This window comes from Diorhabda sublineata, chromosome 3 (assembly GCF_026230105.1).
Source record: "Diorhabda sublineata isolate icDioSubl1.1 chromosome 3, icDioSubl1.1, whole genome shotgun sequence".
NCBI classification, from domain to species: Eukaryota; Metazoa; Arthropoda; class Insecta; order Coleoptera; family Chrysomelidae; genus Diorhabda; species Diorhabda sublineata.
This window is the reverse complement of record NC_079476.1, coordinates 3,809,667-3,836,337: the sequence shown is the minus strand read 5'-3', so window position 1 is coordinate 3,836,337 and position 26,671 is coordinate 3,809,667. Positions and strand designations below refer to the sequence as shown.

The 26,671-nt window shown below is 32.9% G+C and overlaps 2 protein-coding genes across 3 annotated transcripts in view; both read left to right on the top strand.

Moving 5' to 3' along the window:
- LOC130441339 (protein Wnt-7b) overlaps positions 1–3,287 on the top strand; it is a 218,388-nt gene extending 215,101 nt beyond the window's left edge. Inside the window, exon 5 of one of the 2 annotated variants that reach the window (XM_056774964.1) lies at positions 433–3,287. In XM_056774964.1, coding sequence (XP_056630942.1) covers positions 433–584 — 152 coding nt within the window. In that variant the 3' untranslated portion in view covers positions 585–3,287. The remainder of the gene's footprint in view (positions 1–432) is intronic. The other variant, XM_056774965.1, reaches the window with a different exon arrangement.
- A 2,570-nt stretch (positions 3,288–5,857) lies between these two features.
- LOC130441496 (myosin-10) overlaps positions 5,858–26,671 on the top strand; it is a 135,918-nt gene continuing 115,104 nt past the window's right edge. The window contains exons 1-2 of the mRNA XM_056775210.1: positions 5,858–6,257; positions 26,163–26,309. Coding sequence (XP_056631188.1) covers positions 5,974–6,257; positions 26,163–26,309 — 431 coding nt within the window. The 5' untranslated portion in view covers positions 5,858–5,973. The remainder of the gene's footprint in view (positions 6,258–26,162; positions 26,310–26,671) is intronic.

Here is a 26,671-nt window from a genome sequence, read left to right as displayed (position 1 = left end):
TTGACGTTGGAGGATGCCCGTGAGATAATTTTCATTGACTACTTTGATAAAGGAAAAACTATCGAATGCCATACACTGAACACTAATTTGTATTCAAAATTTAATGCGTCTATGTCTATTAGAAGTGCCTTAGAATTTTTATGATCAGTTGATCAGTGAGTGACAATGTTAAGAACTTTGACTAGTTTTAATTCTTAAACTACTTGAATGATTGAAATATAACGTATTTATACAATGCTTGCTTAGTTTCTAATCCACAACGAAGTTATAGGGGGTCGAAAATAACCCGAACTACTTCCAGGAACGGAGGATTTGGAGTCAGTCTACGACACTAAATTTTTCGCGCGTCTTTTTAAAAATTCCGATTTATATTTGAACCACCCTCGTACAATTATGAGCAATGAACAATATCTAATAATTCTATCATTTCAGGTACTGATGGTTGTGACTTAATGTGCTGCGGGCGAGGTTACAACACACACCAATACACAAAAACTTACCAGTGCAGATGTAAATTCCACTGGTGTTGCAAAGTGGAGTGTGATACGTGCAGTGAAAGGACTGAAGAATATATGTGTAAATAGACCTGCAAAAAATGTGACAATTATCCATTTAACATAGTAACAGTACATCACATCAAACAGTAAATATCAATTTGTTGAAAGCACTACATTTTTGTATTTGTATAGTTTTGTACTAGTATCGTGCTTTTCATTTACGAAGAAATGACAGGATAAAAAGTTCACCATGCGAATTTATAGTAGTCCGTTCGATTAATATAGAATCATCTATGAAAAGCAATAAAAATAGTGAACAGTTCTTAGTTTGATCACATTGTATCTTTGCTTGCGTTATAAATACAACCGTAGATAATTAATGAAGATTAACTTGAATTATATGTTCAAGGCGAAGCGTCAAATAGTTCTATAGTTTGTTTTACTCTAATTCCAAATTCCCCCATTTTTTGTTTCTCTTGAATCACTTGTCAATAAATTTGATCGTATTCCATTCGCAAAATGGTATTATAACGCAAAAAATGGTAAGTGAATCAGGATTTTTATAGAAATACTCTTAAAAAACATCACCAATCATTTTTTCGTTGTAATATTCAACAGAATTTGAGAAGAATTAAAGCAAATCATGTACAAAATCTACATCATCCTTAATATGGGCTATCAATAAACGACGATCTTTCGTTTTATTTTTTTTTTTTTCATCAATAAATCTTCTGAAACAGCTTATCTAACATTTTCAACCGATAAGAGAAATTTCGTTTTCCATTTCTCAATTTCTATATTTGTCTCAAAATATCTCTACGTTTTCCACCAGTACCTCCATGTTTAGCCAATTATTTTTACACGTGTAGTTGAAATTCCACTGGGCTAGAACTTATGGTTTTATCAATGGAATTGGAAAATTTGAAAAAATATATAATCCTTTTTAACGAGAATAAATACAATTTAATTTTACAAGAATAATGGTGTTTGTTCGAGATCCGATATAAGTACTATACGTCATCAGCGCCGATTGTGTAGGAGAACGGCCGGCCTGTTTGATAAAATGCTACTGACCAGAGTTACTTGTCGATATTTTGATGACAAAGAGTTGATTTGTTGATAGAAATGGAGTAGGTTTTCCCGTGGTTTTCATCTTCATCCAAAGTATCCAGGAGCGAGATACGTTGGATAGAATTTGGTAGGATGAGGAAAATTTTAATAGGAGAAGTGTTTGTTGGAGTGGGACCTGATATAGGAATTGCTCTTCTGTCATTTGGCTGAGGAACCGCTTCACCAGGTTGCAGGGAAAACGCACATAAAACAGTTTCTCAAATTGATAAGGAACTACTATATGAAAAATTAATTTATTAGAAGAATCTCACAAAAGTGTTTAAAAAATTCTATTCTTTGATTTTATTTTGTTTTTTCATTGATCGTGAATGAAGAAGCTCGAATTTTTTACTAAAACTGTAGAAATGCCATAACAGATAAGCCACCAATATTTCTCCAGTTATCATATCGATAAATATAAGGCCAAATATACGTAGAGCGACTGAAAAGAAACTAAATTCGAAAAAGTGTCGGAAATAACAAACTGCCCGCTAACTTATTGGTGACATGTGTCTGCTCAGCACAGCAGACTCAATTATGGCCAAAATCTGACTGACTCAAATGTAAACAATAGTTCAGTTTGCTTTATAACAACTCGAGGTGACTAAAGTTTTCAACAATTTTGAATTTTCCATACTTTTTTTTCAAATAAATAATTGTATCAGAACAACATATTTATTTCCTTATTTCAACAAATTGACAAAACCTATTCTACGTCCCATTTTCAAATTTAACTATAAAAAAATTATTTACGTCAGCGTCGAATAAAACAATCCAGTCCAAACTTCTTTTGCAAATGTACAAACTATGTTATTCGTCCATCTTTGCAATATTCTTCGTGCATTTGGAGCTCGACCCCAAAGCATACCCAGAGATGCTCGACTCAATACAGAAGAGAGCAAATTGACTTATAGGCGATCCAGAGTTGACCAGTTGAACTTGAACAGCTTAGAGCGTAGAAGAAAGGTCGTTGACCTGACTCTGTTTCTGAGTTGTCAAACACAATCTCACATCCCTGGCAGTTTTTACAAGACCTGAACATCGAGTTCAATATTCAGAGTGATCTCCACACGGCAGGCATCATTCGAATAACTCGCTTGCACTCTTGTACTTGCTTTCAACGCAGAAAAATAACAAATATACTTCCAAGAAACAAAAAATAAATAAAATAAAGCCAGTAATTTTACTAGAACGAATTACTAACTAACTAACTAAGTGACAAACTCGTCACCAGATTGAAAACAAAATAACCTTCGTCCGATGAAACCTTTGATAGGTGGGTGATTCAAGTTGCCAGCGATTCAACGGCCGCGTTTCTCTAAACACGTTGCCGACTGTTTGGCAACCAGTTGTTCTGTCTGTAGTTCCCAATTCCAATACAAAGGTTGTTACTCATTGCATTGCAAACTGGTTAATTATTTCCGTCATAAATGAGTTTCTTTTGAATAGATCCGGTGTTTATTCGGCCTAATAGATGAATTATGATTTATTAAAACTTATTCAGTGGAGAAATAGGACAGTGGAGAGTCTGAAATAATCTCTAAAAATTTATTGTATTTGAATACATTTAGTAACATGAGAATCTCGATTATTTATTAACTACGAACTTAATATCAATTTAGTAATAAGTAATTTATTATAACTTAGTATAAATACACTTTATAAAGCTATTACATTCCATAATATGTGTTTTATTTTTTCTACGGCCCAACTTACCTACATTTATAGAACTCACTAGCAGAGAGAGGAAGAAATGCCTTATTATCAAAAAATGATGACAATTTGTAGACAAAAGCTTCTAAAAACTAAGACCAAACATAAGCAAATAAGTAAACAAGATACGAATAAAATAGAATTTCAATATACAGAAAACAATCACAATGAATAACAAAAGTATTGGTAATAGTAATACAAGAGGTGTTCCTCTGAAATTGTACAACAATTTGTTAATTAAAATATTATGATTAACTCAATCCAAAGCTTAGAAAAATCACAAAAACTTGTTGCAGTGGAGTGATGGCTGTTTAGGCTACAATAGACATTATTTAGGAGGGAGAATATAAACAGAAATGATAAAAGTCACTTTTTGACCAATCTTACAAAGTATCGATCAATATCCGAATCCTTAATAATTTTATTATTAAATGTTTATTTGATATAAGATATTCAAAACAATGAATACAGCGACATCTATTAATCAGAAGCTATACCGCGTTATATGAAAATTTTAATGAATGCTAACTGTAATGATAAAAAAACTATGAGGTAATTTCGAATTTAAAGTATATTAATAATAAATCAGTGAGTCGAGTTATAATGGAAAATTTGATCGATGTTGTATGTAGAGTACATACAAAAAGTAGTTTGAATAATCGAAATTCCTTTTCAAACGATTTGACACACCATCTATGATGTACTAGCACAACTACAAGGATATAAATATCAATAAAACAAAGGTTCCTCTATTTGTTTCAGTTTACCGAAATGGACGTTTTTAGTATGCACTTATTATCCATAACCTCATCAAATTTCTTTCAGAGACATACAAACAAAAAAATAGGAGTTTTGTGTATATTGATTAACGGTTTATTTGCATGCTTACTAGTTCACGTTTTATTTTAACTCTTGAACTACTATATTATACTACAAAGCATAGCACTCGTTTAGATATTTATTGAAAAGATTTTTGTATTATCCGATATTAAAAATTCAAATGGAAATACGAATAATAAGAAATAATATTATAACCCAATAATTATCAAAATCCACCCTTGTGAGGCAATCGCATACAAAGAAAACGCCATAACAAGATATAATTTTTTCATATTTAGACATTACAAAAAAAATAGATTTGATCCTTTTGCTACTGGACTAATCTGACAAGAAAATAAAAGTAATTTCTAATTATTTATCCATATCTTTCTTGGATTCTATTTAAGATCGAGTCCAATAAAAGCTTTGTAGACGAGTACTTATCAATTTCAATTTTCTTTTTTTAATGATAAAAAAATTTCGAGAAACAATTTATAATCATTGATAAATATCTATATAAGCGTTTCCAGTTTAGAGCAACAGGATTTTTATTAGATGGAAATTAAACCAATCCAGGTGGTTTGATGAGAAATACCTTTGAATGAAATTGGCAATCGGTTTCTGCCAAGCAGTGGCGTACCCAAGTTATATAAGAAATTTTAGCATGGGAAATTTTTATAGCCAAATAATAAATGTCTCTCATATATTTGAAACCAATTACATTATGAAATTCTGCATAAGATGTTCCTTCAATGATGATCAGTATATGAAAGAGAAAAAGTAATTTGTCATCGCGTAGAAAAGTAGAAAAATTATTCACTAGTATCTATTGGGAATATGGAAAGTAATGGCAAAAATGGTAATATTTTTGAGATATCTTCGAAACCATTAGTAGTAATTATAGTTTTATGATAGTTCATACAGAAAAAAAAATCCTCAAATAAAAATCCCCAGCATGGGGGTCATGGAGTCAATGATGAAATACAGATTCGTGACGGGCGATAATATAAATATTGAGTTTAGCTACCAATCTATTTGAATATATAAACCAAACGCTATATTACCGAAACAGTTTTAGCAATCATCAAATTGTGCAAAAATGTGAGAAGTAACATTACAAGAAGTAGACCAAAGGGCATTTTAATTGAAAATAATGAAATTCCATAGGCATAAATTAATGAAGAAAAATATATTACACAGGTTCAGGATGATTTTCCGATATAATTTTGATATATTTTCGTCTATAGAACATCCTAACATAGCTAATGTGTTTTCTATTCAAATTAATTAAAATTTATAATTTTTAATACAATAATATCTACATGTTTGACCACTTGAATAGAACTTAACAGAAAATTTGATTGAAATAATATAGATAGAAGAAATATTATTTAAAATAGATATCGAAAATATTTAAGCAGATGAGAAAAATATAATTACACATAATGTTTAATTATCACATTAGTTGTGACATTTTTATGAAAATTGTACTTTCCGGTGTTTAAACAGTCAATATACATAATCATTACAGCCGAATTAAGTTGTTATTGCCCTTCCAATAGTCCCTCTCCACCATTTCAATTTTTAAACGAGAATATCCCAATTCCTGGTCCCTTCCATGTATATTCTCCGCCCTTGGAACGAGTGTAGGAGTCGCGTGTAAGTTGCGCACGCATCCACACACTACGCCCGTTTCATTGATCAGCGAGCTCAGTGTATAGAGTGGCCGAAAGAGGCGCGGATCGACTAGAGATCGCGAACGTGAGAAAACTTCCAACCCCTGTGAGAGAGTCAGTGTGAGACAATGTCCTGAAATGCTGTAAAATGTCATGAAATGTCCCGGGACGCGTATGTCGGGGGCACCCGGTCTCCGCGAGGCGTGAGACTACCCACTGTGGACCGTTCCCCCAGCCGGGGAGCTTACCCCGGTGGCAGTCCCCTAGGTCGGAAACCGTTGAGGCAGACGAGATCGGGAAATAATTCTCCGGAGCACGGTTACGGATACCATCACTCTTCGCCGTATTATAGAGACGAGGATTTAGGTAGTCCTATGTTAGAGGAGAGAGGTAGGCCTATGACTGTTGGTCCTGGACATCATCGCTCAAGAAGTGCTACGAGGTAGGATAAATCAAACATCTTATTTATTTTGAATCTCATTAATAATTAATTGGAAATCTTAGAATATTATTTCACCAAAAATATAGTTTATATGATTTTTTAATTCTATTTAAATATAATATTCACTTGATTCGTACGTAATGATTAATTCTAATTCATCAATTATATCACCTGCTAGTTTATTTTTACTCAAAGCTACATTAATTAGTTATTATCGATAATATTTATATATTGATATATTTGTAACAAATTAAATCACCCCTAACATCTCAAATATCAAATGGGTATACAAGTTAAGGATTTAAATAATAAATATACAACTCAAGATTCACTTTTGTGAGGAACTAAATATTTCTGATATAAACATTCAGATATCGTTTGTAATTTGTGAAGATTTGTATTAATTAGATACAGTTTTATTGGCTGTAATGTATTGGCTTTTCTAGGGAACGGAATTGTTTCGTAGTTCCTGTACTCCCGAAAATGCTGTATTTACTGTACACAAGCGCGGAAAGTATGTTATGAATGAAAATACCAGACATAAACTGTTTCTAAATTTACCGAAATCGCGTGTAATGACATTCCAACAATGTCTCACAACATAATTTTGTAAGTAGCCTTGTCCAATTTATACTAATAATTCACTGGCCATAAAGAGGCGAGACCTTTATTTTTAAAATGGAAATACCCGTCCAATAATAGTAAAAATATTTATTAAACACTAACGAGTACCACTTTTCAATAACTTAATTATACCTATTGAAATTAGCAGGTAGGTAATTTTATAAAGGGGCGGTTAATATCAGTAAATTTTATGGCTGAAAAAATACCTGAACCCTATTATTCAGAATAATAAACATGAAAATAGTAAGTGGTTCTCTGTTGATAGTGCAAAAAGTGATTATAAAGACGAAAATGTCGAATCAAACGCGTCGCAGTTGCAAAACTTCTCCTGACAAATTTTGTTGTGCTATGCTGTGTTAGTTGTAGCGTGTCATTGGTGCAGTGTATGAATAGGAAGAAAAAAACCTACTAACCATTTTGACGACTGCTATTTTTGTCTAACAAAGACTGAAGTTTATTCTAAGAAAGGAAAGCACAAGATCGAGTATCCAAATTTGCCGTCTGCAATACGACGAAGATTTACCAGTACCGATTGCGCCTTTAGATTCGTAAAATATTGTTTTAGAAGTTACTGGAGATAACAACTATTGGTAGATTCGCCAAGATTCCGCTTCGTCGATACCCGAGTTATTAGGCAATCAAACTGGAGCTGGATCTTGCAGCCATCGCTAACCAGTTATTTCTTACACTCCAACACAAGCCTAGAGCGTACCGTTTTGGACGTTATGGTTTTTATTCAGGGCCGGTTAAAGATGTATAAGGCCCGGGGCTAAAATAATGACGGGGCCCCCTTAAGGAATTCGAAAACCCAGAAAAATTCACAAAATAATATCAATACGTTAGATTTGTGGTATCAACATATCAAAAAATACAGAATGATTTCCAAATGATGTGGCCTTCTTGGACCTGGGGCCCGCGGCTATAGCCCCCCCCCCAATCCCCTAGCTTAATCCGGCCCTGTTTCTATGTCAGTTCTGCTGTCTGAGGAGTTTGAGGTTACTGTGAATCCATGGCGTCCACATTCCATTCCAGCGATCTATTCAATACAATCAACTCATTGAAACAAATCTCGGCCTTTATCGAAAAGGGTGAATATTTTGAACAGACCGTTGTTACAAAAGCGTCAATGAATTTATTTATATTCGTTCTCGCATACTGTTTGGAAACAAAAAATTCCGCACGTCATTACAACAGTGCTAGCTTTCCAATGTCTAATTTAATCTTTGTTGCCAAAATGCAGGTGTCAATGATGCTATACTTAGAAGTCTCCTAGATCTTAGCAATACATATTCTTCTCGAGATCGATAAAGAAACACCTCTAGTATTAATTAGTTTTTCCACAATTCTGCAGGTATTAGGAGGATATCTACCGTATGTCTCAGGTAACGATCATCGTTGGCAGTTGTTTAGTTTGTTGGAACCGTTTAAGCATGATCGAAATAACACCTTTAGTAATTTAATAGTCTGAGAAGATTTTTTCGATAGTTAATTTACTTTTTAGCATTGCTGAATTAACGAAACTATTAAAAAATTTGTACAGCAGTTATATTTTCATACAAACAAAAATAAACAATTCTAAAATCCAAAAATCAAATTTCTATATAAATCTATTTTTTCTCTAATTTTAGCAATAAATAATTTCAAATAGATTGATTTGGTATTAAATACAAGGGCGATATAGAAATATCTTAAACTTTTGAAAAGGTGAATTAAGATTTTAAAATACAGTGAGTCTGCGTTCACATTGGCGACACTCAAGCGAAGAACGTCGAGCGATGCCGCTCCAGCGGTGTTAAAAAATCTTTCTGACTATAGAATTTGAATGAATGTGTTCAAATTGCAAAAGACTACCGCTCAACGCCGCTCGAGCTTCGATCTAGTTCGTTTTTTTGAGCGGCTTCACCTTTGTGGTGCGCTCATGTTTATATTTTTATTCAGTATGGAGTCGACAAAAATTGGAACTATTAAAGAATGATGAACATAAAAATGACGATTTAATGAATAATTCGGTTTATCACTTTCTGGTGAGCTTATTACCATATAATTCTGAATTTGATTCCTTGGAAAAGCTTCAAGTGAGGGCACGTCTTAAATGTTATGATATATGCTCTCTAAATAAAAAAAAAACAGGGTCCTCAACAATTTCAGTGTCTCCACGATATGCTTAAAAGGACAAATTCTCCATAAAACCAACAAGAATATACAGTGCCTCCAGAATATTCTTCAGAAACACATCCTCAAGAAAACTAACAAGGATATACAGTGCCTCCAGAGTATACTTCAGGAACACAAGCTTGTGGGTTGAAAATTCATCCATTACCTAACTGGTAATTGTTATTTTCTTTTAGTTTTATTGTAATTACTATAAACATGCAAATAAAAATGCATAACTCTTACCTTAGTGTAAAATATAACCTTTCTGGCGGAGAAATAGGCTTTTTAAAATTAGTTGTTTTCTTTTGAAGTCTATGCTTGATTATTCCCAGAATGTAATCAAACGTTTCCACTGAAAAACTGAAAAAATCTTATTGAATCACTGCGAAGTTCATGATAAAGGTGATGGAATTCGCCATAAGCAACTTTTTTTCTATTAAGTTCATGTATTGTATTGTATTTTTTGATTTTCTTTAAAATTAGCCTTCGCATTCGTGTACTTTGTATAAGTAATAATACCAAATTCATTACGTCTTTTTGGTTCGAAAGTTAGAAAATAACTAAAACGACGCTTAACAATTTTGAAAAGGACAAAGCGCGCGATGACATCGCAAAAGCGGCATCGCTCGACGCTCACCGCTTGAGCGTCGCCAATGTGAACGCACACTAATACCCCGGAATTACGGGGTAGTTGGGTCCGAGCAATTGCCGTGTAAGTCAAATTTGCGTAAGTCGGGGTTCAACTTTGCATATAAATACATATAAAGTATGTTTAATCGGGACCAGAGGGTAAAGAAAACAATAATTTAGAAGAAAAATGTTTAATAAAGTGTAAGATAATAAAACAATTTACATTGTTATGAATAAAGTAACTAAAACCGAAGTTATTTTGATGTCGAAGGATTCATATATTCTAATAATGTTGCCTGACGAGTTAAATTTTTCATCTTCTCATGCAAAATTTCCTCGTAACATACCAGTAATTTTTTTATTTCCAGAGTTTAGTAGTAGAAACGCGTTCTTCATTAGAATCTATTTTTTCTAAAATTTGTAACCCCTTTTCAATTGAATTGAGTCCATCTGTTAAGTTTGCAATTGTCGTTTGATTTTCCGATTCAACTGGTTCTAGCGAATCAGTTTGTTCAATGTCTTGGTCATACTTACGCATTTCTATAACCTCGTCAATTGTTACCTCTTGATTGTGTGAATCTAGCAATTCTTGAACGTCTAAATTTAATTGTTTGGCGCAATATCGACCACTTCTTCTATTATGCTATCGATTTGTTTAAGATCTGAAACTGATTATTTGGTTTCAGTGCTGAAAAAAATGGACACATTTTTTTTCAGACACCATGGAGAGTTTGAGAGTGAAACCAAGATTGCCAAATAATTCTTACAACATCTAAAACATTGAATTACTTCCAAAAGTATTTAAAAGAAAGCTCATTGTTTTGTCTCATAGCTTCATGAAGATGTGCAAATGACCGCCTTGTGTAGTAAGCTTCAAATGTTTCAATGACTCCCTGGTCCATTGGTTGAAGCAAGCTGGTAGTGTTTGGTGGAAAAAATACAACTTCCACACGTAGATCGAAATTAATTAGATTTGCGGGAAGATGACCTGGTGCATTGTCAATTAGTAGCATCATTTTAAATGTGATTTCTTTCAATTGGCAGTAACCTTCGAATAAAATGATGGCCAAACCAGTCTTCAAAAAGAGAAGCTGTCACCAAGCTTTCGCATTAGACTTCCAAATGACAGCTTTGGATTTATTTTTTAAGGCTCTTGGATTTTCTGAGCGATAAACTAAGAGAGGTTTCAATTTACAATCTCCAGCTGCATTCGTACCCACCATTACTGTCAATCGATCCCTGGCGGCTTTAAAACCTGGAAAAGTTTTCTCTTCAAGCGCAATAAAAGTTCTTTTAGGCATTTTCTTCCAAAAAAGACCGGTTTCATCTACGTTGTGATTGGTTTGGCGTGTAGTCACCTTCATCTATCATTGTCTTGAGTTTTTCTGGATAGAGAGATGCAGCTTCTTAATCAGCGCTTGCCTCTTTGCGTTGCTATGCCAATTACAATGACTCTTACATCGGATGAAGCAGCCGTTACTAGCTTTAAACACTTCATTTTTAACCACCTCCCTAGCTTCTTCTTTTAGTTTTTCAAAAATCTGCTTTTCTTGAAAGTATACTCTATTTTAATCAATTACTTGATTATTACACCATGACTGTAGCAATGTTTCCATCTGTGCGATAATACCGTGACTCTTACGAATGATACTTGAATTCAAAGATTGAGAGTCTTTCACAGCGATCATAATTTTTCTTTACCTTTTATAACCGTTCGGACTGTTGATTCCGGTTGGTCAAATTTCTTGGCCAAATCACAAATTTTAAGTTTTGCTTCAAAGGCTTTAATTATATTCAGTTTACACTCCAAAGACAGTCTTTTTCTTTTCTCATTAGGCTGAAATGACTTATTTTTCGTTCTTTTAGATAACATAATTAGAGATGTTTTCTATATAATGACTTATTATCACTCCTTATTTTACTACTTAAATTTTTTTTTATGTTTTTTTTATATCTGTGATTTAAATCATAGCAGTGATTTAATGAAATATTCTCAAGTGGCGGAAAATTTGAAAGACGTTACACATTTTGGTATTTTTTAATTCATTCACCTAAGCGAGAAAGTATCGTCCTGTGATGTTTCTATGCCTTTTGTTTGATAAAAATTTGGTTAAATGGGTACATCAACGTTCATAGAATTGGGCAAATGATTGAAATTCCTTTTAGATGCTAGGCGTCAAGGCTGAAAATATGAATACCACATTAAACATGATTCTTGTCGAAGTTTGGTTTGTATCATGTGTGAAACTGAATTTTTTGTTATTATAAATCACAAATATGCGAAATTGTGCGACATACGTACAAATATTTCAATAAAACCTCTACAATTTAAATTAGACTTCGCTTGTCAGACATTATCGACCTTGAAATTTAACAGCTCTTAAAAATTATTGTCAGATGTATTCTTGAAAACGTTGCTCGTTTGGGATACGGAATTGGAGAGTTAGTATCAAATTGCTGAGCAAATCCAACTTTAATAGAAGTGGGTCAGTTCTAGAAACTGACTTCGAACAAAATAAAACAATGTTCTAGTAGGTAGAATCTAGTTTCAGATTCCCTCAGGACAGTTATAATGCAATTTGAAACAAACTGGTTTAAACACTGCATTGTACCCTGAAGCATATATTTAGCTACAAAATTAAAGTTAGCAGAGACGTGCTTTGGTATTTCGGTTGGCTAAAGCCAAGAATTAATTCATTTAATGAATTCTATTCTTAATTAAAAAGCGTTCACATATCTTGACTAGTCCTTGAATATTAGATTAAGAACAATGCCCATGTTATTCTTTTAGTTTAGTTGCTGAATCCATTGTGGTTTATTCGAGTATTCTACTTGCGATAGTCTGAGTTAAAATTCGGGTCAACCTTGCGTTTCAACCTGCTGGGTTAAAACTTTGCACAAAGTTAGTACATACCCGAAGGTAACGTTTAGGAAGTGGTGTCCACCATGAGCCCGCGATTGGGCTGATTTACATATCTATATAGTACTACAGATATTGCCCTATAAGGCAAGTTGTATTATTAGCCCTACAAAGTCATGGTTTGTCAGTTTACCTACCCATCAGGCGGAATTTCCACGTGTGTATCGATCGGGTGAATCAATGAATATTAAATCGTTATGAGACGCCAGATTCAGAGTCGTACAGTCTAAGCGCGAAATATGTAGCATAGTCGGCTTCGCTCACGAAGTGCTTGTTGGCACCCTGGGTAATAAAGTAAGAACGTGCATACTTGTTCCGTCTCTTGAGGAAAGCCGTGGAATAGGTGTATTGAGCGTTTGTTTATTGTATTAAGTTGTGGTGTGTGTTGTGTCGTAAATTTGTACATTGAACAGGACTTTCCTGTAACACACGTTATGTTCTACGACAGGTTAGACTACATAATCTTCAAAGTAAACCTAACCTCGAATTATTTCTTCCCTCCTAAGTTTCTACACTACATGTGTTCGTGGAATAGTTTGATAGTTAATTTACTTTTAGACCGAACTTTACTCAAAGCTGCTAAGTCGATTTTTACGACAGGTATCTCTCAATAAGTGCAGACAAAGGCATGTATTTAGGATCGAAATGTGCCATTGAATCTATTCCATCATCACAAAGTGTGTAAGAACTTGTCTGATTCCTTCATGTGGATCTTAATGAAAGTGATAATTCCAAATTTGAATGAGTTTGATGTGTTATAATTTAGCTACGCTCGCATCGAATCCATTAAATAAGTATCAGAAATCATTATAATAGAAATATATCAATATTTTATTGCTTGGTTAGTATTATCGATTTTTAAAAATTACTATATACAATGAAGTTACAAAACATGCTTTATTGAAATACAATAACAAATATATTTTCCTGTAACAAAAATAAATAGATTTGAATTCTAACAATTAAAAAGATAAAATAGAATAGAATATTTTTGTAGACTATATTATAAGATTTTTCTTTGGGTGTAAATTTGTGTAAATTCCGGGCATTAGATACACGTAAACACGCTACATACAGTTGGCCATGAGAGAAGCATGGCTTTTCTAAATCCACTCCTGTTACCTGTCTGCCCTTGTGCTTTGTTGATAGTAACAGCAAAGCTAAGCTTGACCGGAAATTGAACTCTTTTAAATTGAAAAGGAAGGTCAGTTGGAATAATTGGAATCCGAGGTATGATAATACTCTCTCTCTTGTCGACACCTGTTAAAATAGTAGCACCAAGTGTATTCTGCCCCAATTTTGTTCCATTACATAGCCGAGGAACAGTTCAAGGGAATTTAAAAACTCGAAAGGATATGAAGTACTTAGTTCCTTATCCATGATTGTATCCATCCTTCATTTCTCCTTGCACATCTTTTAAAATGTCGGTGTTAATCTTAATAATCATTTTTGAGACTAATATTGCTAATATAACCACTGATCACTACTCAAATTTTGGTGCAATTCTTGGAAAATATGAGCTATGAGATCCACATCATTTTCTACTATATTACAAAATTTTCAACAACATTTCTGCGAGAAGTTTCGAATCCACGTCATTATAAAGATGTAAAAAATGTTTTTTTTTATAAAAAGTATACTATGTTACTTCTAGTACCTCCCAGAATATGTGTACAAAGTTTCATGATGATTTGTCAAGTAGTTTTTGTCCAAAAGCGTAACAAACATCCACATTTATAATATAGTAGGATTTATGTTTTGTTCTAATTCAGATTTAAGATTTATCTTTTTTTTTATTATTCAAAACATTTAAATATATTATGTTATGTATCTTTAAATGTATGATTAGAAATAAAACATATAATTAACATAGATTGATAACCTTAGGAGACAGAGGCAACCCTATACTTTCTTCTAGTCTTATGACTTGGTCCGACAACTTTATGTACGATTTTGGGTACGTCAATATCGACAATAGTCGAAGCAATTGCAACGATATCAATTAAAGTATAGTTCTTCCAATATCAATTGCAGATTATGAAAATTTATGTAAAAACCCTTGCCGACAATTTTGTTTGTTTACCATAAGCGTAGATACTTGTCGCCAAATCATCAAGAAATGTCGCCAAAATCATACACATCGATGACAAATTTGTCGCCCAAAATATTTTTAAAAAACCTATGTTTTATATTTACAGTGATGTTTTTGCATAAAAGAATTTATATATGCCGTAAAAATATGTATAAAAGTGTGTGTAGCATGCATATGTTAATTTTTTTACTTTTGTCTACCACGTTATATTTTTGGACCACTAAATCAATCATAACTTAGGTGGTCCTTTTGGACCACTAAATTTTCATTGCTGGTGGAACCCTACGTATTTTATTAATTTATTATTTTTTAAATACTATAATAATAACATGTTTAACACAGTTTTTCTAAAGCTCTTAGCGGTCTGTTGCTAGAACTTTCCTAACGAGGTATTAGACCTTTAATAACAGTAAACAATTCTTTGTTTGTTGGGCCTGTTTTACAATCGCTGACAGGAATATTTTTTTTAGACATAAATGCTAAAAGTTGAGTTTTCTATTATTACTATTTGTTATTTCAAGGAGTTGCTGCGAGTGGTAGGATGCGTTGTCCATAACGATTACTGATTTTGATGGAAAGTTAGGTAAAATCTGTTCATTAAACCACGTTTCAAATAATTCTGCTGTAGTATCTTTATGATAATCAGCTGCACAGTTTTTAATTTTTTTAGCAGATATTAATAAAGGATTAGGCACGAAACCGTCTTTGCTTCCAGCGTGTACTCAAACCATGTTTCATCTAGATACATTATGTGTCTATTAGAACTTCGGTAGCCTTCGCAAATAATCTTGTCGCCATCGAACGTTTCTTGACGGTTATTGCCATCCGTTTATTCAGTTTTTTGTATTTGATGCTGACAAAACTGGGCGCAATGTTTGTAAACTGGTATAATTGTATTCTGGTTAGTCTGTTTTCCTATGAATTGTCCTACGTATAAAATCTTTAGTAGCTTTGTTAACTGATTTCAGTTTTTCTTCCCATATTTTTCGGTTCTGTGAATGATCCACAGCACTCCAATTCTTTTTATTCATTTACTCTAGTTAATTCAGCAATTCTGATCATGATTGCAATATCAGATTGCTGAATATTTTTCTCTTTTTTGAACATATCGAATATATTTGAAATAAATTGTAAATCCAATTTTTTATTATTAAATTCATATCTGCCTTTATTCTCACCACACTGTGAAATTTCATTGTATTCATTCGCCCATGGTCTAAAAGAACACCATATTTCTATTTATTTAAAGAATGAATTAAATTTAAGCCACGCCAATGTTTATCGCAAACTTTCTGGCAGGAATATTTCGAAGAAATTGTGTATATACAGCTTCGGCCAATAGAAATGCATTTATGTTTACGATTCGATGTTTTCATTGGTGAACCGTGGAGATAATGAGTCCACGTGGACTGACAGTTTGTAAGAGTTTATCGAATTTTATATTCTTAAATTGGTATGAGTGCCGTGCATATTTATGAAATATTGATTGTTCCTCGCATAACTGTCTTCTGCAATTGATATTGGAAGAGCTATACACGTTTCATCGATTACAGGGAATTCTCCTTGATGAGTAGGCAACCCGATAACCCATGACGTTGTGGGGATAAGCTATAACCGTGGCTATATTACGACAATATAAAATAATATTTCTGACCAGTAGGGATATGTCTGCAGCAATACATATCGAAATTTAAGCGATTTTCGAAAACTGCCCTTGGTGGATAGACAATTCCCTGTATAACAGCCCAGTCGCGTGTCCGATGTAAATACCACTTATTAGAAGTTACCTTAAGGTGTATACCAACTTCTTGCAAAGTTCAAACCAACAGCTTGAGAAGCAAGGTTCAATTATAAATTAATTTCTCTATATCGACTGGTCTACTTTTTATGATTTTCAAACTTTTTCCATTAAAGCGCTAAACAAAGTGGTAAATTCTTGTCCATAAGAATTTTAATAATCCGTTGGCGTAGTTGTTCCGACTATAAACCGAATAATTATATTTCCAGACACAAAATATTCAAAGTCTATTAATAAACGCACATTAATTGAAATTTTAGGTCACTAGATATGACTACATCTCATTTATCTATAATATTTGTTTCCTTTTCAACAACATATCCAAGGTTCAGCCAATGAAGTTAATTTTTTTTTATATTCAACAAAATGTAACATCAAAATCAATCATTTAAGGAAGACAAAAATTATATTTTTAGATTGAGTTCCTATGTTATTAATTAGAAATCAATGGTAGATATATACCAAGATGTTACAAAATTGACGAAACGTCTATTTTTATCTGTCTTTTAAGAATTATCAAAAAACTTATTTCAAAACAGAAGAGACCTAAAATCAAGAACATTTAGAAGCATAAATATATCAAAAGGTCTAAGAAATTGAAGAAATATATACAGGGTGTATAGAAAACTAAGAAATACACATTTTTTAAGATTTTGTCGCAACTACTGGTAACATTCTATTGAAATTTTATACGAATATGCTTTTGAAGCTGATACATCCAATGAATTTGTTTTTGTGTCTGTCATAGATGGCGCTAGTTACACGGTTCGTACCAAGTAATATTAAATATAACTTCTTTAATATTAGATTTATTAAGCAAAATATCAAGTGAACTTGAACATCAATTAATTTTACACGAAAAAGGTACTCTTGATAAAACTCGTGTATCGTTTTCGGAATATTTTGATTTGAAGCAATGATTAATATATTGATTAAACAAAAAATCACAAGATGAAAATTAAAAAAAATGCTATTAACACAAAATAGTCTATCTTTCTTGACATTGAATTCTGTCTTCCAAATCTTGAGGTGAATTAACCTCTGTAGCATAAACTTTTTCTTCAAGATAAATCCAAACTGTGTAATCCAAGGGATTAAAATTGCACCACGGCGGAGGCCAATTAATCGGAGCTTCTGTACCTCTACTAATCCATCGATTCGTAAAATGTTTAATCAACCAAATACGACAACCTCTATCAAAGTGTGGTGGAGCTCCATCGTGCATAACAAACCCTCGTTTATCGTTACATCTTCTAATATCTCGAAGTGATAGTAAAATGTGATAACCTATTAATTTGTTACCTAAAGTTGCTGCCAAAACATTAACATTAAATGAGTGTGGAATCAATCACCTCTTTTCTGGTTGATGCCAAGGTCTCAATCTGGCTTCTCCATGTGATTTCACCGAAGAAATCAAAAGCCGAAACAAAAAATATGAAATAATTAGAATAGAAATAAAAGGTTATATGCTTACCATAAAGAACACCGTGGAGGCTACCACTATCACTGCTGGTCTTGGGTTAAGTTAGTTAAGTTTTAAAATTGTAAAATAGAACTAATGACAATGATTAAGTTAGCAGTAAAATAACATTTTCATATATTAGATAAAAATGAAGAATGATCTATCATACAATTTATCAATAAAAATTAAATCGGTATCACCTACTTGTACATTACATTTCACACGAACCACTTATAAATTACTCAACTTTCCTCGATAAACTTTCCCATGAATTATAGTTCATCATTTTCGATTTCAATTCATCATTGATTGCGTAACAAGCCTTCATCCAGTTGGGACAGCTAAAAACCCCAGCAAATAAACGAATTAGTAGTGTGCCAGGATGAAGGTTGTTCTAAATGATAGTTTCGTGTATCACTACTTCGTATGATTGCACGTTTTGATTTCGTTTTATGTCGTCGTGGAAATTATTCCAACATTTCAACATTCTATTTTAATCGAGATCAAATAACTAAGAATGAAATAAAAAAAAAAAGTGTAGAAATAATAAATTGTTATAAATTCCACATCAGAATCAAAAAGTTTGCAGTAATCGTACACACAAAAAAATATAACTAACAGAATTCTCTTTAGAAAACTTAGTATTAACGAATTAGACATTATCCATAGATAAAAAGTTCTAGGTTGATGAAGCTTCAGAAAGGATAAGAAAATAACAAGATAAAAAAAGGGTTTTTTGTATCTTTATCTATGTTTATTAGGAATTATTGGAAACTATCACAAGACATAGTTAATCATATTTTGTGGTAGAGTTTCAAGGATTTCTGAAACTCTTTTGATTTCTTTGGTATATCTCAGAATTTCGTTAGGATTATTGTTTAATTCAAATTTTATTTTTGTCTGCAATCGTAGAGTATGTAATTGACGCTAATAATGACATTAAACTGTGGCGAACCATGCCATGTGTCGTCGCAAAATCAAAAATACATAATACCTCCTCTCCACCGGATTCCCCGAACAACTTCTCCAATAGAACAATAATCTCTCGACCAATACCTGATCCAGAAAATTTTGCCTTCTTTTTGGAATTTCAAGTCAAGTTCTTCATTCCTTCTTAATGTCCTAACAGTATGCAATTTACTTAGTTCTCTCCGAAATACCAGGTATCACGTTTCAGGAAAAATCAGCACAATTACATCCCTCTATCTTCCACAAGGTTTCATGTCACACCTCCTATTTCTCACTCTCACAAACCCAAGCTAGACGTTTCGGATCAAAGTGATAAAGGAACAGCGAAGCAAGCAGCTTCTTCTGTAGCGGAGCTTCGCTGCTCCTACAGATTAGGCACTTAGTCAAGTTTAATTTTGCTTTTGGTACAATATGTATTTATATACATTAAGTTTTAAGTTTCTCTAATTTCGTATACCTTTGGATACATGTATGTTTCTAAATGTTCTTAATTTTAGATCTCTTCTGTTTCAAAATTAGTTTTTTTAATAATTTTTAATAGTTAAAATTGTAAGTAGGTATCGTACTTTGATTATTGTGCTACTTATTCGCCATCCTCGACCTTAAGGTTTTGGGACTTGGGAATAATTGTTTGCTAGATTATGATTTCCGGAATGTTGTTAAAGGCTTTTTAGTATGATGATCTGCAGTTTCGATTCTACTGACAGTAATATGTGATGGAAACTGAATGATAGATAATCTTACGTCACATAAAAAATTTAGATACATTTGAAAGAATGTTGTTTAGTTCGTCGATTACTATACCTCTAACGTAAACGAAACTAAAGACAGGTTTATATTATAGAGAATTGAATCTAAAGACTCTTCTTGTTCAGGAAACAAAAAAAAATTGAAGAACCGGAGGACGCCTGGCATTGATAATATAAACAATGAAATTATTAAGTACGGAGTTACAAAAAGAACTCACGCGACTATTCGAGAAGATTATAACCTCTGGCACTATCTCAGATGAATGGAAAACTTTTCTCTGTTCGCTTCTTAAACTTTTTACTAAGATATTGGCAAATAAAACAAGATATAAGGTACCAACTTCCGAAGAACAACAAGGATTCAGGTCTAATAGGTCAAAAGTGGACGTAATATTCATAGTTCGTCAGTGGTGGAAAAGTCGATAGAATTCAATAAACCCATGTTTGTCTGTTTTGTTGACTTCACCAAAGCATCTCATAAAATAAGCCTGGGAGACGTGATTAGAAGTCTTGAGGAAAACAACATAGACTAAGTACCAACGATTCATCGAAGAACTTTATACCGGAACCAGAACAAGAATTAAAACTAAGGTAGGAGTCTCTGAAGAAGTTCAAATAATACTGGTGTTCGGCAGGGAGACAGTCTTGGCCCAACCTTATTTAACATCATGATGGATGAAATTATCGAGGAAGTCAACAAAGTCAATGCAGGATACAGAACGGGTCACCGCTCTCTAAAGGTATTGTTTTATGCGGACGATGGTATTGCCGTAGCAGAACATGAAGACGACTTGCAACGTCTACTATGTAAGATGAAAATTTCTGCCGAACAATGTAATGTGAGCATCTCAGTCAACAAGACTGCAGGAACAAGAGCAGGTATCAAGATTCAATTACTTGGTAGTCAATATATCTAGTGAAAGAAACCTGACAGAGGAAGCGATGAAAGCATCAAAAGTCAGCGGCTGTCTGAGAGATATAGTGTGGAGAAACAAAGCGATAAGCTCACAGAGCAAGACCAGAATCTATAAAACTTGTGTGAGACCTATTCTCACATATGCCTCAGATACCAGAGCCGAGACATCAACAACAAAAATAATTATCCTCAGGTACCGAATAACGAGTGATGACATAAGAGAAGCATTGGACGTACAGAATGTGGTAAGATGGGTCAGGGCAAGAAAAATATTCATGTAGAAAGAATGCCAGAAGACAGATGGGCAAAGTGGGCTAAAACTCAGAGACCGAACACACGCAGACCTGTAGGCAGACCACCAAGAGGCGGTACGAGAGCTGGAGATCCAGGAAGATGGCCTTGGATTTGTCAGTCTAGGAGTCACTCTACAGTCACTTAGTTTTTTTATTGAGAAAGTACCTTTAAATAGTACCTTCGTCTATCTTTATAATAGATGCATGAAAAATAGTCCTTTCCACCTTTTTTTATTATATAAAAGTACCGATAGCTCCCGACAGGTAAAAATTTGTTTTTGGATCATAGAATTTGTATTTCAACGTATGGTGAATAGAAGAATCGAATTTGGAAAAAGATCCAATAGGAAAGTTTGTTTAGAATTACGGTAGTTCTCAATCTCGTACTGAATTTATTATATATTGCTACCATCACTTATTGTTTAAATGGTTATCAAACAAATTTGAAAAAATTAGAAGATTTGATGTTAATTTTATCACTCAATGCGAATAACGAGGAGTTCAATGTTGCGATCGGCGAGTATCGGTTTGACGGCGGGATACACTGAGTGTAGGTAAGTGTGTGAATGAACGATATTGACCTCCAAACAACACTGATATTTCTCCATAAGATAATTGTAGTTATCTTTTTGCTATTATTATTCTTTAAATTGGTTTCTTAAGAAATTCCAACAGACATTATCATTTTGCTCACACCACACCTCAACCATATGGTACTTTGACCGCCCGTTCATCTCCTCCACTCGTTTTGCTTCTACACTCGAAAATTTTGTTAGTACTCTCTCATATATTTTTTCTCGGTTTTTCTTGTTTCACCCTCTTTGTTCGTCACTGTCACTTTTGGACTATCAAATCTATATTCCTTGTTTTGCTTTGTCGTCACTTTCAATTGGTTAAAGTTGTTCAGATCACTACAGATTTGGTCCATTTAAGCGTGATTTTCAATTATTTACTTTCTTTTCAAATATTAGGAACATTTTTTCTATATCATATCATCTACTTAGGCAAGGATGCCACTACTTCTCAGGATCATTCCTAGTACAAGGTTAAACAGCACTGTTGATTGTGGGTCTCCTTGCTTTATATCTATTTTTGTTTCAAAGTTTTCCGACAGGCTTTCTTCAACAGCTAATTCTTTATCGTTGATATTCAGTGTCATTTTTAACAAATTAGTATTTTCTTAGGAATTTCGAGTGCTGTTAGCACCTGAATGTTTTCTACTCATTGAATCATTCCTTTTCTTAACTATGGGGTAGAAAATTTTCTTATCTTACTGGTTGGATATTTGCTCTTGTCTCCATATGTTTTTTATCAAATTATATATTTGTTCCTCAAGTTCACCACCATACTTCATAACCCCCCATCTTTGTTTTTTTTTGGAACGATAATTTTATTACAGGAATAAACTGTATTAGGTAGGATAAAAAATATGATGTATAATAATTTTCGATGTTTCGCATATTTTCCAACGAGAAGCAAAACCATTCCATTGAACACATGAATTAACGACAGGATTCTACTAGGAGAATGAAAGTTATAGCAATTATATGACAAAAATATAAGAATATATATAAAATATAAGGAAATCACACAAAATAAGAGAATTCGGAAAAAGTTAATTTCCATTTTCGCCCTAATAAATGTGCCATTTGTAGCAAAATCTGTCCAACAACAACAACCATGTTCAAGTTTTTCAACTTTTCTTCAATATTTTCGATACGAGCATTTTATTTTAAATTGCCGAAGTTTTGAACTCATTCCAACTTTTAGTTTTTAGGAAAATCTAACATTCCAATCACTGCAAAACTTTTCCTGCATACTCTTCAGGTCGCTGTAGCTACCAAGAAATTGAAAATATCTTGAATTAGATATATTATTAATTTACAACAAAGTAATTTCGGTTTTGTGGTATAATAGTATATTATATTATAAGGATTAAAAGTGCATATTTTTTTTACGAGCAATATTTGCAGTTGCGGGGCGGAGCGCAGCGCAGCCGAGTGAATGCAAAATTGCGAGTTAAAATAGGCACTTTTAGTCCGTATGATATATATTATTTTTTCTCCAATCAAGTCAAAATTAAAATAAAGTTAGTTTTATTCAAAAATCGTTAATAATTTGGTAATAAATTTGAACACCTTTTAATTATACCAGCGATAGCAAGTCGGTAGTCATGGATATCTGGTATTGTTGGTAAATATCGATTGTCAAGTAGACGTCAGTAGACGTACTAATCATATAATTTTTGTAATACTTTTTACGATGCTTTCAAAATGAAACCCGAACACGATATAAATATTCCTGCGGATATATCGGAAAGTGCCGAAGCAGTATATCTAAATCTTTTTCCACCCAAATCTCGCCAAGTTTATGAACTGGCATATTAGCGATTCATGGATTGGTGTAAAAAAAAATGTGCAAAACTATGCAGAGTGTGTTCTTATGGTGTATTTCTCAAATTTAACGAGGACCGTCAAGCCATCCACTCTTTGGTCACAGTATTCAATGCTGCGACGATCCACACTGGATATCAAAAATGGTGTGGATATAGACCTAAAAAGTCTAGGGTTTTTACAAAGGAGGAAGTGGATCGGTTCCTGAATATGGCACCTGATAATTTATATTTGATGATAAAGGTTGTTTTAGTATTAGGAATTGGAGGGGCTATGCGTTGTGATGAACTAGTTCATTTGAAAATTGATTACATTGAGGATATGGACTCGGTCCTGGTCGTAAAAATTTTGCAGACAAAAAACAAGAAACCTCGTTTGTTTACCATTATAGGCGATAATTATTTGCGTTTATTTCGAAAATATGTTGTACGACGGCCATCAAGTATACAGGAACGTCGTTTATTTTTGAAGTATGTTAATGGGAAGTGTCAAAGAATGGTTGTTGGTAATCACAAAATTAGTGCCATGCCGCAAGAAATTGCAAAATTTTTGAAATTAGAAAATTGGAAAGAGTATACTGGAAAAACATCTGCTACACTTCTTATTGATGGTGGCGGTGACGTCACTTGTCTTAAAAGACATGGAGGTTGGAAATCGAGTACCGTAGCAGAAGAATATATTGAAGAATCACGTATCAACAAAGAGAATACTACCAGTAAAATATTGCAACCTAACAAAGAAGGTACAAGTACCTTTTCAGATATTTCCTCGAATGTTTCATCAACAGTTACGGAGAATATTTTGAGTTGTTCTAACATTAATGAAAATCTTTTGAATTTTTCGATAAATGTTAGTGATAATTTCAGTGGTGCTTTGAATTTTGACAATAATTGTTCCAATTGTACATTCAATATCACTATAAATAACAAATAAATACTTATATATAGTTGCCCAATTAGTTTGTTCTACTAAGTTTGTAAGAGACATTGTTTGTTTCTTCAAATTTCAATTAGAGAGCTCAAATGCAATTACTTTTAGTCCTATGATTAAAAGTAGCCTTTTTAATTCTAGGATTAAAAGTGTTGCTAAGAAATGAGCAAATTTTTGGTACGGTAACGGAATTGATGGCTTCTGTTTGACCATCCAAAGTTCGAAATGATACTAGTCAGATGGTGCTAAATCAGTGCTGTATGGAGGATGTGGCATCACTTTCCAGCCAATTTCCAATAGTTTCCCAGGAAATGCCAAAGATGTGTGAGACCTTGCATTATCATGATGTTTGACTGAACCTCACTAATTATTGACAGAAAACATCAGAATTGATCATTTGATTTCTTGGAAGCAACATAACACCGTTATAATCTCACCAAACTGACGGCATAAGGTTTTTTTTGTTGTTTTTCAGCTTTGGATGTGGTTTGTGCTGGTTCATCGTGCTTGCTTTATGATCGTGTTCTAACTAGTGATAATTCTTTTCAAGAAAGGGTCGGTTTCATTTAGTTTAAGGTGTATATCGTAAATGTTGATTCTTCGAGTTAAATAAATTTCTTTCAATCCGTGAGATACCCAAATATTGAGCTTCTTAACTAGTTCAAGACATTTTAATTGTTGAAATGACGAACCTCTTCAATTATGACATTGATTTGGTCATCATCAACTTCAGTAGGTCGAACAGAACATCGCTCATGTTTGAGGGATAAATCTCCAGAACGGATTTTTTTATACAAATTTGTGTATTATGCCGAAAATGTTCGGCACAGCTTAATAAAAATCACGCACTACTTGCTTCTAAGGTGGTTACGTCAATGTGACCATCATCAAGTGACAAACGACAAAGTACAGCACTAACATAAGATATTCAAAAAATAAAGTAAAAAGCAAAAGTACTTAGTTGCCAACCTTATATTACCAGGGCGTTCTCAAATCTCTTTGTTTATCAATTTGTGTGTGATTGATAGACATAAGTGATGTCTAAAAATTGACCAATGTCAATGACGTAATTAAAAAATTAAATCTTGAAAATTAAAACTTTGTTGTTGTGTTTTGTCCTTAGTTACAATGTCATAGAAAACAAATATCTAAAATAGAATATTTGAACTATAGTACAAGAGAAAAATAAAAAGCACAAGTTAATGACAGCATTGTTTTCATAATTCAGTCAATAATTTTATAATCACATATAATCTGGTTTTATTTGACTACCTTGTATATTTTTCATCTTGTACATTACGTTTTTAAAACAGTAGACTTCGTTATTCGTGACTTGTGGTTCCATACATATGAATACGTCTTCCAGGTTCATTACTAATATTTCATAAGTTGGGAAATTCAACGAAAAACTGCATAGATTTTCCGGCACAATTTCCAGACTTCACCTCATATTTATTCATATGGAGGCATGTAAAATTTTCAAAACACAGTTTCGAGATCTGGGAGTTTAGAATATAAACTGTTTGGAAAATAATGAGAAACAATGGAAAATTTTATTATTTCTTATGATATTTTGATAATTCTCAAAGATTTACTTGATTTCACCAAAATTATCATACCTTTGCTAATTTTGAAAAGATACCTTTGAAATTAAGTCATCACTCAACCTCCATTTTTATATGTTTATGATTTGATTTCAGAATGTAGAAGGCGACTTTTCAAATTATCGCTATGTATTATTGAAGACTATAGTGTAGTTAATGTCGATTATTTATTGGTGAAAAGAAATGTTGAAAATAACGATTACAACAAATTAAATTAAGAACTTTTGTCAGATTAGGTTAAATTCCGTTTCATAGGTAAAGTAATATTGAAATAACTGAGGTATAATTACAATTTAACATTATTAAAATTATTTATCATAATTGAAAATTCTGATAATATATCAATTTGCTATATATTAATATGTTTTCAGACCATCCAATCCAATGTCTGTGCGATACCAATCATTAGATAGGGGACCCACAATGGACCACGAGCGAGAATTTTTGCCTATTAGAGATAGACGGGATAGATCTCTAGATAGAGGGTTATACTTCGACGATGAACCCTATACCTCAAGGTAAGTAAAATTAAAAAGCTTTCTCTATATATTTTCTAGTGGTATAATACCCAGTGAAGAGAAAAATATACTAAACAAAAAAATTTCTTAGCTTTCACTGGATATAGTTAGAAATATATTTTTTCGTAAAACTTTATGAATTACAAAAAAAATATGTTAAATCGTATTCTTCATCATTATTCATGGAACAATTCATCTTCGGATCGCTATAAAAAAATTCGATTCCTAATCGCCCGATTTGAATGATATACCTACCAAACGTTACTAGCAGAAACTCAGCTATCCTATAAGCTTTTAAAAATTGAAATTGAACGAATATAGATGAGCTTTAAAGCACCATTTCTGAATCAGCTAATAAATAT